The sequence below is a fragment of the Geotrypetes seraphini genome, chromosome 2, assembly GCF_902459505.1.
Source record: "Geotrypetes seraphini chromosome 2, aGeoSer1.1, whole genome shotgun sequence".
Taxonomy (NCBI): domain Eukaryota; kingdom Metazoa; phylum Chordata; class Amphibia; order Gymnophiona; family Dermophiidae; genus Geotrypetes; species Geotrypetes seraphini.
In genome coordinates, this window is record NC_047085.1 from 502869047 (window position 1) to 502884064 (window position 15018).

A 15018-nucleotide genomic window follows, 5' to 3' on the forward strand; every position below is an offset into this window, starting at 1 on the left:
TGCTAAATGCTCCTCTGACACTCATAGAATTCCAATGAGTGTTGGAGCATCAGAGCATTTTGCACCCTGAGCCGTGGTAGAAACGTCTACCTTAATGCGTCACCTGCTACTAGGGTTACCAGAACATCTGGATTTCCCTTTTTGAGGACATGTCCGGGGCTCTGGATGGCTTTTCAAAACCCAGCACTTTGTCCGGGTTTTGAAAAGCTTCCCTCTAGCAGCGATGTCGGTGATGTCACACGCGTGCGGGTGATGTCATCACATCACCCACAAACCAAAGTTGACCCTTGGTGCTCCACAGAGACGAAGACACAGCCATAAACAAGAGAACTGTGGAAATCTGGTAACCCTACCTGCTACATTTGTCAACCCTTAGGCTCTGTTTTACAAAGCTGCGGTAGAGGTTTCTACCACGGCCCAGGTGACTCCCTCACAGTGTCGGAACCCCCCTTAAAATCCATAGTCTCGCCCAAGGGGAACGTGACATGGAAAGGGTAGAGCCAGGAGAATCTAAAAGCTCAGCTAGGTTAAAGAAGCCCAGAGGAAAGAAGCAAAACCCTACTGCCGATACCACCTCTTCAGGTAGGTCAACCTCATCTTGTAACATTGCAGACTGGACTGGAGGCTGGCCGACAGACGAACATGCTGTGGCCCTGCAGGGGCAGACCAGGAGGAGAGTCTAGTTTTTATATTCTTTTTTTTTTTTTTTCTCTTTCTGTGAACTAAATAGGATCCTGCCTGTCACTTTTTTTTTTTTTTTTTTTTGCAAAGAATAATTTATTAAAGTTTTTTAAAAAACAATACAACCAAATAAAACAATACCAATAAAATGAATTAGTTCTGGGATGTTGTAAGAATGCCATACTCTTATCAGAACAAAATACAAACTAATCGCCATATTTCCGTAAAGGTTCCCGTATTTTCTTAAATTTTCTCAAATTACCACACAAACGGTTTTTCATATCTAACATAGAAACACACCAAATTCCACCAGTTGTAATCCAATTTTGAAAAATCTTTCCAGTGAAAAAGTATTGATTTAATAGTTATCCATTACTAGGTTTCTCGGTAACTGGGTTTTGTAATTATCCAACCCCAACATCCATACCTGTCACAGCTATGATAACTATTCGATAAAATAAAAGTTCTGATATAGAAAGCAACGCAGAAATAGTTGACCAAACTTTATCCCAATATGCAGCCACATAAGGACATGTAAAAAAAAACCCATATGTTCCAAAGTACCAACTGTCATCTCACATGACCAGCAAACATTCCTTTGTCGTCTATTTTAATAAAACATTATTTTTGTTCACCTTAATCTACTGTGTAAGTCTGGTTCATAGTCATTCGCCCGCGAGACTTCAGCACGCTGACAATTCGGCGGAAGACACAAGCGCGGCGCCTAAACCCCCCAGTTTACTTCATACTCTTCACGCTGCCGTGGGGGGGGGGTTGGAACCCTCCATTATAGAGTAAACTTAACTTTTTCTCGAGTTTTTTAGGAAAAAGTTAAGTTTTCTGTATAATGTGGGGGGTTGCACCCTCCACACCCCCCCAATGTCAGCGCGAACAGTCTGAAGTAAAGTGTGGGGGGGGTCCCCACTCACACACCCCCCGTCGTAGCTCTTTAAAAGTCTCTTTTTAGGTGGCGCGCTGGTGTCTTGCGCCGAATTGTCGGCGCTGCAAAGTTGGCGCGCTGAAGTCTCGCGCGCTTTTGACCCGCCACCGTGTAACTCCAGTTTGTCCTGGCTGCGCGTCCGTTCCTCGTTCTCATTACCACACTAGTATATACAGTCATGTGAAAAAAATCAGGACACCCCAAGAAATATTCAGCTCTTTCTTAAGAAATGTTCACATAGCGATGAAAAGAAAGTGATGTAATTGCAAGCAGACAACAAAACTTCCGTGATTTACTCATGAAACAAAAGTTGTCTACAAAAATGTGTTTTCTGAGGAATAAATTAGGCCACCCCCCACATATCCTCCCACTTAAAGTGGCTCAAATCACACACAGGTGTATCACATCAGGTGCCCATGATTAGAACATCATTACTCGGCATTTTGAAGGTTTGCCCTACTTAAACCTCAGACATTTAGGGAAAGGAGCACTTTGGGACATGAGAGGAGGTGCGTTGGGCCACAAAAGAGAAAAAGAAAGCACAAACTGCAGATGGAAGGAGGGAGGAGACATGAACTCAGGACATAGCAATTGAATAGGCTTTGGTGCATTTACTGCGGCGGCATTGCTATTGGGGCTTTGTAATAGAGACCCTAAATCTTTGTAGTAGAGAATGACATGGGGGTCTCATTTTCCCATCCCATCCCCGCAAGTTCTTTTCCTGTCCCTGCCCCATTCCTGCAAGCTCTGCCCAAGCCTCAAACACTTTAAAACAGGGGTGTCAAACTCAAATCACATAAGGGGCCAAAATCTAAAGCACAGGCTAAGTCGCGGGCCACATTTTTTTTATTAAGATACTTATTAGTCCTTTTACTAAAGGGCGGAAGCCGATTTAGCACACGCTAAATGCTAATGCGTGCACTCATATTTAGCGTGTGCTGAAACGGCTGCCGCACCTTAGTTAAAGGACCCATAAGAACATAAGAGTTGCCGCTGCTGGGTCAGACCAGTGGTCTATCTTGCCCAGCAGTCCGCTCACGTGGCAGCCCCTAGGTCAAAGACCAGTGCTCTAAATGAGTCCAGCCTCACCTGCGTACGTTCCAGTTTAGCAGAAACTTGTTCAACTTTGTCTTGAATCTCTGGAGGGTGTTTTCCCCTATGACAGACTCCAGAAGAGTGTTCCAATTTTCTACAACTCTCTGGGTGAAGAAGAACTTCCTTACGTTTGTACGGAATCTATCCCTTTTTAACTTTAGAGAGTGCCCTCTCATTCTCTCTACCTTGGAGAGAATGAACAACCTGTCCTTATCTACTAAGTCTATTCCCTTCAGTACCTTGAATGTTTCGATCATGTCCCCTCTCAATCTCCTCTGTTCGAGGGAGAAGAGGCCCAGTTTCTCTAATCTTTCGCTGTACGGCAGCTCCTCCAACCCCTTAACCATTTTAGTTGCTCTTCTCTGGACCCTTTCGAGTAGTACCGTGTCCTTCTTCATGTACGGCAACCAGTGCTGGACGCAGTACTCCAGGTGAGGGCGCACTATGGCCCAGTACAGCGGCATGATAACCTTCTCCGATCTGTTCGTGATCCCCTTATCATTCCTAGCATTCTGTTCGCCCTTTTCACCGCCGCCACACACCGCGCAGACAGCTTCATCGACTTGTTGATCAGAACTCCCAAGTCTCTTTCCTGGGAGGTCTCTCCAAGTACCGCCCCGGACATCCTGTATTCGTGCATGAGATTTCTGTTACTGACATGCATCACTTTGCATTTATCCACGTTGAACCTCATTTGCCATTTCACTGCCCATTTCTCGAGCTTGATTATGTCACTTTGTAGATCTTCGCAATCCCCCTGCATCTTTACTACTCTGAATAAATTCATATCGTCCACAAATTCAATCACTTCACTCGTCGTACCTATGTCCAGATCATTTATAAAGATGTTGAAGAGCACGGGTCCAAGCATCGAGCCCTGCGGCACCCCACTGGTGACGCTCTTCCAGTCCGAGTATTGTCCATTTACCCCTTAGTTCTTCCTCACCCTGAGACACCATATCACATGCCATTAAATGGTACCATACTTAAGCCCAACTTTATTCAAAGTCATTCTTCATTTAACTGTATATTTTAACTCCAGCTTATCCTACCTACTGTTGATACCGCTGTTAACTTTATTGTGAACCATTCTTTCTCACCGTACTTAAACAAAGGGCTTCAGGTGGAACCGAGCTGAGAAGAGCTCCTTCATTGGATAATTAGTGGCGCGTCACTGCTTAAGACTCACAGCCTGCAGTCAGAACCTGGAGAAAGCAGCATCCTTTCAGGCTGACTAACTTCTCCTACGGACCCACATGGATACCAGACACAGCAACAGGACAGAAAGGCTGTTTAGTTCCGAGAACAAGTTTTGTAGAAACTACTGCCTGAACCCCCCTCCCCTTCCCATTATTACACTAAGTCACATGGTAGCTGGAGCAGAGGGGAGGAGAGAGGCCCTCATATCTACTTGAGGAAATATCTTTTGACTCTAAACCAGAAGTGATGCTACACTGCCGCTTCTCCTCCCAGCTTACCTCTAACCCTGAGGTGCACAGCATCTCCCGCTTCTCCTTGTCTCCGGGCCCAATGTGCCTTTCGGAAAAATCATTGTGCTGGGGCAAGAGCCGTTTGATGTGCATGATCAGGTACACAGTCACCTCGGGCCACATAAAATGGCTAGGCGGGTCGGATTCAGCCCGCGGGCCTTGTGTTTGACACCTGTGCTTTAAAATCATAATGTAAGTGTTCGAGGCTTGTGCGATTACTGGTCCTGCTTCCTTTGCAGCTTATTGGCTGACTGAGGAATTCTGACCAATAGTCTGCGGGGGGCGGCAGGAGCAGTAGCTGCAGAGACACAGCCTTACTTCCTGCTTTCCCTTGCAGCTGTACATTGGGAAGATTTCAGCTTTGATGTCTGGGTAGCATTACCAAATGCCTGGGAAAACAGAGACATGTCTTCTTTTTAGAGGACTGTCTGGGTGCCCAGATGGCTTTTCTCAAATGGGGGAGTCTGTCCCAACTCCACAACCTGCCTCTTCCCTGGGCCTGGCCACTGTAATTGAATCTTTGGGTAGCTGGAAGCAGCAGAGAGGTAAGCTTACTACCGTCAGCCTGCCCTAGAAGCCGCCTCTCTGCAGCGACTTCCTGTTGCCATGTAGGTGGGACTAGCAGAGAGGTGGCTTCGAGGGCAAGCTGGTGGCAGCAGGCTTACCTCATTGCTGCTTTCAGCTGCCCGAAGATTCATTTACAGTGGCTGGGTCCGGGGAGGAGGTAGTTGAGTTGGGAGCTAAAGAGGTTGTGAGGGGAAGCAGCATCAGAGGTCGAAGGAAGGAGCAGAGGGGAGGGGGCTGGAGAAACAGGATGAAGAGGAGGGAGCTGGAGAAACAGCAGGGTGGGGGCGGGGAAGCAGCATGAAGGGAGGGGGAGTTGGAGAAACAGCATGAAGGGAGGACTGGAGAAGCATTTTGGAGAGAGTGTTTGAGAAAAGAGCATGGAGTAGGATAATGCTGGATGGGAAGGGAGAGACAGAAACAGCAGGGGAGAAAGTTGAAAAGAGAGAGAGAAGTACCTGTGGGGAGGAGGTTTGGAGGAAGTGGGTGGAGTGTGGACGGGGTGGTTGTGGGTCATGTCCTCTTTTTTGTGTTCACAAATATGGTAACCCTATATCTGACCATAGAGCTGGCGCCTATACCCTAGTAGGGTCACAATCTAAGGTTATACCTTGGGTGATGGAGGGTTAAAAGCGACTTGTCCAAGATCATGAGCCGCCACAATGGGATCTAAACTGGGCTCCCCTAGTTCTCAGCTCACTGCTCCACCATTAGGCTTTTCCTCCACTTGAATCACACTTTAGTCAATAATTCTCTGATTCTTGGATCACCAAAGCATTTTAAGGTGATCTAAGATATCCTCCTTCAGATGAAAGCTATTCCTACAGTCTATGCGTCGAAAAGGCCTCTCCACTGTGATTCCTCTAGTGCGCTAGAAAACGCCCTCCTGAATAAAGGATTATGCCTCACTCACTGCGGCAAAAGTCTCTCTTCCGAGTGGATTTTCAGGTGTTCGGTGAATGTGTTTTCTGCTTGAAGCCTAACCCACATTCAGTGCAAACAAAGGGTTTCCTCACCTGTATGCACTCTCAGGTGTTGTGTGAGATGCAATTTATGACAGAATCAGTTTCCATGTTCACTACATAGAAAAGGGTTTGTTTGGGTTTTTTTGTGTGTACACTCAGATGTCGAGTTAGAAGCTATTTCTGATTGATTCTTTTCCCACATTCACTGCATGGAAAGGGTTTCTCACCAGTATGCACAGTAAGGTGTTGATTTCTGACTGAAGCTAATCTCCACATTCATGGCACACAAAGGGTTTTTCACCAAGATGCAATGCCAGGTGTTGTGTAAGATTCTTTTTCCACTTGAATCTCTACCCACATTCCCTGCATGGAAAGGTTTCTCTACTGTAGGCACTCTCAGGTGTTGTGCAAGATACGATTTCTGACTGAAGCTAATCTTCACATTCGTTGCACACAAAGGGTTTCTCACCAAGATGCAATGCCAGGTGTTGTGTAAGATTCTTTTTCCACTTGAATCTCTTCCCACATTCAACGCACGGAAAGGGTTTCTCACCCGTATGCACTTTCAGGTGTTGCGAGAGATACGATTTCTGGCTGAACCTATTTCCACATTCATGGCACACAAAGGGTTTCTCGCCAAGATGCACAGTCAGGTGTTGTGTAAGTTTCTTTTTCAAACTAAATCTCTTCCCACATTCACCGCACGGAAAGGGTTTCTCACCCGTGTGCACTCTCAAGTGTTGTGTAAGATACGATTTCCGACTGAAGCCATTTCCACATTCATGGCACACAAAAGGTTTCTCACCAGTATGTACAGTCAGGTTTTGTGTAAGATACGATTTCTGACTGAAGCTATTTCCGCATTCTTTGAACACAAAGGGTTTCTCGCCAAGATGCAATGCCAGGTGTTGCGTAAGATTCTTTTTCCACTTGAATCTCTTCCCACATTCGCCGCACGGAAAGGGTTTCTCACCCGTATGCACCTTCAGGTGTTGTGTAAGATACGATTTCTGACTGAAGCTATTTCCACATTTATTGCACACAAAGGATTTCTCACCCGTATGCACAGTCAGGTGCTGTGTAAGATACGATTTCTGACTGAAGCCATTTCCACATTTATGGCACACAAAGGGTTTCTCACCAAGATGCACTGCCAGGTGTTGTGTAAGTTTCTTTTTCAAACCGAATCTCTTCCCACACTCACCGCATGGAAAGCGTTTCACACCTGTACGCACTCTATGGCGTTGTGTAAGATTCGATTTGTGACTGAATTTATTCCCACATTCACCGCTTAGAAAGGGTTTTTCATCCGTATGCATACTCAGGTGTCGTGTAAGAAGCGATTTATGCCTGAATCCTTTCCCACACTCATGGCATAAAAAGGGCTTCTCGCCTGTATGCACCCTCAGGTGGAGTGTGAGATACCATTTCTCACTGAATCTTTTCCCACATTCGTTACACGGAAAGGGTTTTTCACCCGTATGCACACGCACGTGTCGTGTAAGAAGCCATTTATGGCTGAATCCTTTCCCGCACTCACAGCACAGAAAGGGTTTCTCGCCCGTATGCATTCTCAGGTGTTGTGTAAGATGTGATTTCCGACTGAAGCTGTTCCCACATTCACTGCAGACAAAGGGTTTCTCGCCCGTATGCACTCTCAGGTGCGCTTTGAGATGCGTTTTCTGCTTGAAGCCCTTCCCACATTCGCTGCATGGAAAGGGTTTCTCACCCGTATGCACAGGCAGATGTTGGATAAGAAGCGATTTCTGAGTGAACTCTTTCCCACATTCGCTGCACGGAAATGGTTTTTCACCTGTATGTACTCTCAGGTGTTGTTGAAGACTCGATTTCTGACTGAAGCTATTTCCGCATTCATTGCACACAAAAGGTTTCTCACCTGTATGCACTCTCAAGTGTTGTATAAGATGCCATTTCCGATGAAATCTGTAGCCACATTCACTGCAAACAAAGGGTTTCTTTTCTATATGGGTTTTCTTAGGAATTACCAGGTCTGGTTTGGGAAAAAAGCATTTCTCATTTTCACTAAAGGTGAATGGTCTGCTGCAATTAGTGTGGATTTTTTTGCCTAGTGGAAAATGTTCTTTCTGTTTGTATTTCTCACCACAGACCATATATGTACTTGATCTCTCTGCTTTCTGTAATATCTGGTGTGATTCTGGAAGACTCTGAGCCATGTAGCAGTTTCCAGATTCATTATACACAAATTGTTCTTTTTGTATTTGGTTCATCTGCTGCTCTGAGGAGTGGGGGATATCATCGACAATTTTCAAACTGGGTGTCACATTCCTATTGAAGTCTTTGGGAGGGGTTCTTGGTCCTTCCTCTGGTTTACATTGAGTCTGGCAGTTGTTTCTCCAGTCGCAACATGGACAGGTATCCCTTCGTTCTTTCTCTGATTCAGTTTTAGTCACTTCCAGATGGAGTTCCTTGGGAAGTGTCCCCTCATGCCTTCTCTTGAACTCGATTTCTGGATAAGAAAAGAAAGGACATTTATTTTTTGAGAGGGAGACTCTTAAGTAACAGTAGTCAGGACTTTTTATGAATGGATATCTCAGAATAGCAGCTCTCCAGGGCAATCAATAAGCCTGGTGCTTGCCCAAGGTCAGTGGCGTGAAGTGACATTTATAGCAGGAGATTCAGTGCCCGGAGGGGGGGGGGGAGAGAGGAGAGATACTGAGGAGCTGCAGAGCAAATACACTTGTAGGGTATTAAAAGGAGTTTGAACTGTATGTGGAAACGGATAGGGAGCCAATGAAATGACTTGAGGAGAAGGGTAATGTGGGAATAGTGACACTGACAGAATATGAGGCATGTAGCAGAGTTCTGAACAGATTGAAGGGGAGAGACGAGAGGTGATGTGGCCATGGACGAGGGTCTTATCAGTGCGCTCAGAAAGGAAGGGTCTGATTTTAGGGATATTGTAGAGAAAGAAATTAAATGTTCTGGCAGTCTATAGGATATGTGAAGAGAAGATGAGTCAAAGATTACCCTGAGGTTTGCAAGTTGACGAGACAGGGAGGATGAGGACGTTGTTCACAGAAATAGAGAACAGGGGAAGAGGAGAGATGGGTTTAGGTGGGAAGATAAGGAACTCAGTCTTGGCTATGTTTAATTTCAGAAGGCAAATGAGACATTTTAGACATTTTATGCATGTGCAGAGGAGGAGAAAGAGAAATCAAAGATGATCCCAAGGCGTCAGGATAAAATGATATGTGGACTGAGATGACAATATAAAGAGGGGAAGTAGGTTTGAGAAGAAATGTTAAGGAGTGCTGTCTTGGCCATGTTTAGTGATTGTGGGACATCAAGGTGGCAATGTCACACAAGCAGACAGATCTTTAGGACTGGATTGGAAGTGAGTGTTTTGTTGTTGTGAGGAAAACCTAGAAATCATAGCATAAAGATTGCACTAAAACCAACTTGAGAAAAAAAACCCAAACAGAGCACCAATGAGGAAACTTCTGTAATCTTAATTCCTTCATTTCACCCCTCCTATTTATTTACTCTTCTTACCAGTTCTCTTCTTCATCCTTTACTATTCCTCATACATATCTCCTGTTTTCTCACATCCTTCCCTCCATCCTTAGCCCTTGTCCTTCAAGACTTCTTCTGCTCCACCGTCCCTCTCTATCTTTCGGCCTCTTTCCCCTGTAACTGCATTTTCCCTAGTTTGATCACCCTCATTCTTTTCCCTCTTAGGCTTATGCTGAAATTGTCAAGAAAAAGCTCTTGTGTATATTTTGCAGCAATTACTGAGTCTATCACTCAGTTTATGATAAACAATATTTCATTAATTTCTCTCCCAAAAATAATTTTCTGGAAAAAAGTGATCTATCCTTACCTAGGGAGCTGAGCATCTCATAATTCTCCTTCATCACATCCTTGTAAAGCTCTTTCTGCCATTCTTCTAAATACGCCCATTCCTCCTGAGAGAAATAAATGGCAATGTCCTCGAACGATACAGGGCTCTGAAACACAAACAAGCAATACACTCAGCACCTTCTGCACCTAAATTAGACGATCTCGCAACTCTAAGGTTCAGCAGAGGCAGGGAGAAAGTTATTCTCGACCCCATGTGTACCGTGGGTCTAGAACAGGGGTGGGTCGGAATCCAATCGGGTTTTCAGGATTTCCCCAATGAATATGCATTGAAAGCAGTGCATGCAAATAGATCTCATGCATATTTATTGGGGAAATCCTGAAAACCCGACTGGATTCCGGCCCTCGAGGACCGGAGTTGCCCACCCCTGGTCTAGAATCATGACGGACTCTGCAATGCCCCAGATTAGTGCAGGAAGTTGGGTGCAATTTCCTACCTGAGCAGAAGTTCCTGCTGGCATTTCCCTCTCTGCTTTTGCTGCTTTAAATTAAGTGATGGCTCTTTCTCTGGCCACTGAGCAGCATTTGCTCCTTGCAGGCAGCCTTAGGGGAAGATCAGCTCTGGGACTGTTAAGAGGAGCAGAGGGAGGGGAAAAAAAAAGAAGAGCAGATGCTGAGGTCTAGACCGAAGGTTCCTGGTTTCAGCTGCAGTTCCTAATCTGGTTTCAGGTTTACTAAAAATTTGATATACCACCTTATCAGATATCAAAGCAGTTTTAACAAAAATACATTAAAAACAATGATCAATACAGCAACAGAGAAATACCGACTGACCAACAAGGTAAATAAAGCAAAACCAAAAAGACTCTCTGTTTAGCTGCTTGTTTCTAACACAGATCAGCATCTCTTCCTGTTGGGCGCAGACTGATGACGTTTCACAGGGCGAGACAGTCTTACTGGAAATGCACATACAGGTGACGTCATAAAGAGGGCGGGGTTTCCACGGAACCCTGAGAAGGTCTGGGCTAGAAAGGGGTTCTCTCTCTTTCATTTACAGATTAGCAACTGCAGCTGAACCCAGAGACCTCCCCTTCTGCTTTATTTTTATTTTTCCTACTCCTGCTCCTGCTCCTTTAACAGCCTTGGAGTTGGCCTTCCCTTAGTGCTGCAAGCACGCAAAACAGGAAAAAGGAGAGAGAAAAATGCCTGCAGGAGATTTTGCTCAGGTAGAAGAAGATTGCCCCCCCTCCCCCCCCAGCTTCCTGCACCCTTTACTGCTGCAACTTTCTAGGATGCTAGAGACTCTCACATTTCTTTTCTAGGACCCACGACAGATACGAGGTTGAGAGAAAAGCTTGTTGATGTCCTCCTGTGTGTAAGGAGAGAGATCAAGAGTTCCGCAAATGTACAGGCAGTCCCCGAGTTACAGACACCCGACTTACGTAGGACTCATACTTAAGAACCCAGTGGCAGCTTCATTTGATTTCACTGAGCAGTATTTCCAGTGGCACTGACTCCTACACTTCTTCTGCAGCAGATTCAGGAATGATACATGGCCTCATTAAGAACAGTGTGTGGTTGTGCATGCTGTACCTTAGAGGGAACACTGAGGGACAGTTGGCCCTTTTGTCAGCTGGGAGCAGAGGTAAGAAGCAAGAAGCAAGAATCTTAAAATCTACAAGTTCTGAGTTGCATACAAATCCGACTTCAGACCAGATTTAAATATGTAACTGGTTCTTAACCCGAGGACTGCCTGTATATTTTATGTCCTAGCTTTTATGTGAAAAACAGTTTTTTAATATCCCTGCTTTATGATTGTGACTTAAAATACACCCTAAAAACCCTCTCCCTTCTCAGTACTGTGAAATATTTACATGCATAAGGTGCTGAGTGTGGAACTGTTTATATTTCAGGTCCCAATAACCTTTGAAGATATTGCTATCTATTTTTCCCAGGAAGAGTGGGAGGATTTAGAAGAATGGCAGAAGAAACTTTACAAGGAGGTGATGAAAGAGAATTATCAGATGCTCAACTCCCTAGGTAAGGATAGATCACTTTTTAATTATTTTTTTGGAGGGAGATGAATAGAATATTGTGCATTACAGACTGAGTGACAGATTCAGTAACTACTGCAAACTATACACAAGAGCTTTTTCTTCATAATTCAAGCATAAACTTGATAGTGAAATGAATGAATGACAATGCAAGAAGACAGTGGGGCAGAGAGAGTGAGGGTGATCAAATTGGGGATAATGCAGTCACAGGGGAAAGAGACTGAAAGATATAGAGGGATGATGGAGGAAGGTGGACTAGAAGATGGCTTGGAGGACAAGGGCTAAGATGGAGGGAAGGACATGAGAAAGCAGGACATTTGTATGAGGGAGAAAATGGTAGAGAAGAGTGAATAAAGAAATAAGCGAAGAGAAAGCAATGTTACTTACCGTAACAGTTGCTATCCAGGGACAGCAGGCAGCTATTCTCACTAATGGGTGACAAGATCCAACGGAGCCCCGATGCGGGTGCCTCACAAAGAAGTGAAGAGAAGAAGTATACTCTGAATTTTCCTCCCATGGGTTTCAGTGCCATCTTTACATCAGTGGTCTCCAGATTTGCCTCTCGCCCTCCTGCGGTACCTTAGGTGCCGCTCTACACTCCGAAGAAGAACCCGATGTCGAAGCGCTTCCGCTGGCGTTTCACGGTCGGCAGGATTGGGCTCACTGCAGTGGAGACCGGAGGACGCTCCAGCGGGGAAGGCTTCTTAGCCGGCTTACCTGGAGGGTGCGACGCCGGCGCGGTGTCGCACGGTGTCGACGAAGAAGGTGCCGACTGCGATGGAACCGATGTCGGTGCCGGTGTAGCGGAGTCGGACATCTCGGCACCGAAAAGCAACCGCTGTTGGATCTGGCGGTTTTTCAGAGTCCTTTTCTTTAACGATGCGCAGCGGGTACAAGTTGACGCTCGATGATCCGGACCAAGACACTGCAGACACCAGTTATGTGGGTCTGTCAGTGAAATTGGCCGAGCGCACCGCTGGCACTTTTTAAACCCGGGTTGAGGGGGCATGAATGGAAAAACGGCTTCAGCCAAATCGAAGCCCGAGGCTTCGATAGTGGCAATAGGCCCCGCCGGGGCGAAACCGAAAGAAAAGGAAAAAAATTACTAATAGAATTTTTTTTTTTTTTTTTAAATAAAAGAAATAAAAGAAAAAATGAGGGAAAAGATATTTCCCAAAGGGTTTACGCGAGTGTGGAAGGCAAAAATCGAAAAATTTGTTCAACAGCCGTTGAACACACGTCTTCTTAGCTCCGCGGAAACTAAGAAACTGGGGACCTCGCGCCTGTGTCGGGCGGGAAGGCACTCGCGCACGCGCGGTGCGGCCTCTAGAACAAGGGGGCAAGGAGGAAGGTCTAATAATTAGGCTGAGGGAAATCCCAGAATGGAATTTGTTTTTTTATTTTATTTTCTACAAGTTATGGCAGATACATAACAGAGCTGTAAACATAACAATTGTCTGTAAGGCCACGTTTAGAAACAGTGGAACCTAAATCAGCAACAGTTACGGTACCATGGCCTTGTTTTTCCTGTTCTTCATCATGAAAGAAATGCAGTAATTAGCCATCTGGTCCAAAGAGGGAGCAAAGTGGTATTCCCCTTGGTTTTTCATATTCATTTATTCCAAATATTTTTTTATTGTAGTATAAAGCATACATAATACATACTGAGAGTGTGGCGCAGTGGTTCGAGCTACAGACTCAGCACCCTGACATTGTGGGTTCAAATCTATGCTGCTCTTTTTGACCCTGGGCAAGTCGCTTAATCCCCCCCCCCCCCCCCCATTGCCCCAGGTACATTAGATAGATTGTGAGCGCACCGGGACAGACAGGGAAAAATGCTTGAGTACCTGAATAAATTCATGTCAACTGTTCTGAGCTTCCCTGGGAGAACAGTATAGAAAATGGAATAAATAGTGTGAAAAGCTTCAGCCTCTGATAATCATTGTGACATCATAATGCCTCATTCCACCAATGCCTAAGAGCCAACCTCATCGGTGATGTCACAATGGCTTGATTGTCCTAGACTTGGCTCATTTTTACTACATTTTTATTTCTAGAGTGGTGCAGTGGTTAAAGCCTCAGCACTTTGAGGTTGTGGGTTCAAACTCGTGCTGCTCCTTGTGACCCTGGGCAAGTCACTTAATCCCTCCATTGCCCCAGGTACATTAGATAGATTGTGAGCCTGCCGGGACAGACAGGGAAAAATGCTTGAGGACCTGAATAAATTCATGTAAACCGTTCTGAGCTCTCTGGGGAGAATGGTATAGAAAATATAATAAATAAGTATGTAGGTGGGGGATGGGGGATGCAGGCAACAAAGGGTGGGGAATGGGGATGTTACATTTTGGAGAATGGAGCAGACGGCTAGGACTCCGGGAATAATTAACCCTGTCCACTGCAGACCCCTTCCCCCACCTACTTCTCCCTACATATAAAAACATCAGGGATATGTAAGTGGGGGATGGGATCTGCAGTGGACAGGGTTAATTATGACTGGTGGGACGGGGCAGGGGGAATTTCTCTATTTCAGGTTGCAAATGGGTGAGGCTGCTGGTTAAATCTCGGGGGATGAGAAGGCGGTGACCCACAGCTTCTTCCTCCTCCACCTCCCGGATCAAGTCGGGCTTGCCTCGGCCTTCTGACTTCTCTGCACCTGCTTTGCCTCTCCTCCATTTCCTCATGAGCAGTCCGGTTGATGAAGAGGTTCTCTTCAGAGCCTGCTGCCGCCATCACCCTGGGCCGAACGCAAAGCTGCTGCTGATCCCCATCTCGCCTCCCATCTTTGTGGCCTCCGACATCCGATCACCAGCATATGGCTTAGCCAGCAGCCCAAAAGGGTGCGTTAGCTACACCCATCAATAAAGAATTTACAATAATCAAAGTAAGGTAACAAGATGAATGTTAGCAGCCACAAGCCCATGGCCACACTACAGTAAGGCTTGATTGTTTACAGCAGGGCTGTCCAAGTCCGGTCCTCGGGATCTACTGGCAGGCCAGGTTTTCTGGATATCCACAATGAACATGCATGAGAGAGGTTTGCGTACCAAGAAGGCAGTGCAGGCAAATCTCTCTCATGCATATTCATTGTGGAGATCCTGAAAACCTGGCCTGCCAGTAGATCTCGAGGACCGGACTTGGGCAGCCCTGGTTTACAGGAACCAGCAGTGTGTGATAGCTGCATCAAGAGCAGAGTTTCCTCCTCAGTTCGATGGGCACTGCTCCCGAGCATCGTAACAAGCCTTTGATTTTCTCTAGAGCTCCAACATAAGTCATCTCTTCTCTTCCTGTAACATATATATATCTGATACTGTGTCATGTTGTTTCTATTATTATGATTCAATTTGCTTGTCTCTAAATTTACCTCATGGATTGTATTTATGCTTACATAT

General features: G+C 45.6%; 2 protein-coding genes across 6 annotated transcripts in view; one reads left to right on the forward strand and one right to left on the reverse strand.

Annotated features, from left to right (window-relative positions):
• Positions 1–4912: 4912 nt before the first annotated feature.
• Positions 4913–10519, reverse strand: LOC117354503 (zinc finger protein 260-like). Its single transcript, XM_033932151.1, has 4 exons — positions 10410–10519; positions 10073–10202; positions 9598–9724; positions 4913–8223 (listed from the first exon to the last, which is right to left on the reverse strand). Exons 2-4 carry the CDS (start codon positions 10094–10096, stop codon positions 6167–6169), a joined length of 2208 nt encoding a protein of 735 aa, XP_033788042.1. The 5' UTR covers positions 10097–10202; positions 10410–10519; the 3' UTR covers positions 4913–6166.
• A 65-nt stretch (positions 10520–10584) lies between these two features.
• The window catches only part of LOC117354505 (gastrula zinc finger protein XlCGF57.1-like), a 65351-nt gene continuing 60917 nt past the window's right edge, over positions 10585–15018 (forward strand). For 3 of the 5 annotated variants that reach the window (XM_033932160.1, XM_033932163.1, XM_033932159.1), the window contains exons 1-2: positions 10585–10801; positions 11489–11615. Coding sequence is in view for 1 of the 5 variants with exons in the window: in XM_033932159.1 (XP_033788050.1) it covers positions 10778–10801; positions 11489–11615 (151 nt within the window). In the remaining 4 variants the exon portion in view is untranslated. Of the gene's footprint in view, positions 10802–11161; positions 11221–11488; positions 11616–15018 lie in introns of those variants that run through there. The other 2 variants (XM_033932164.1, XM_033932161.1) reach the window with 2 other exon arrangements.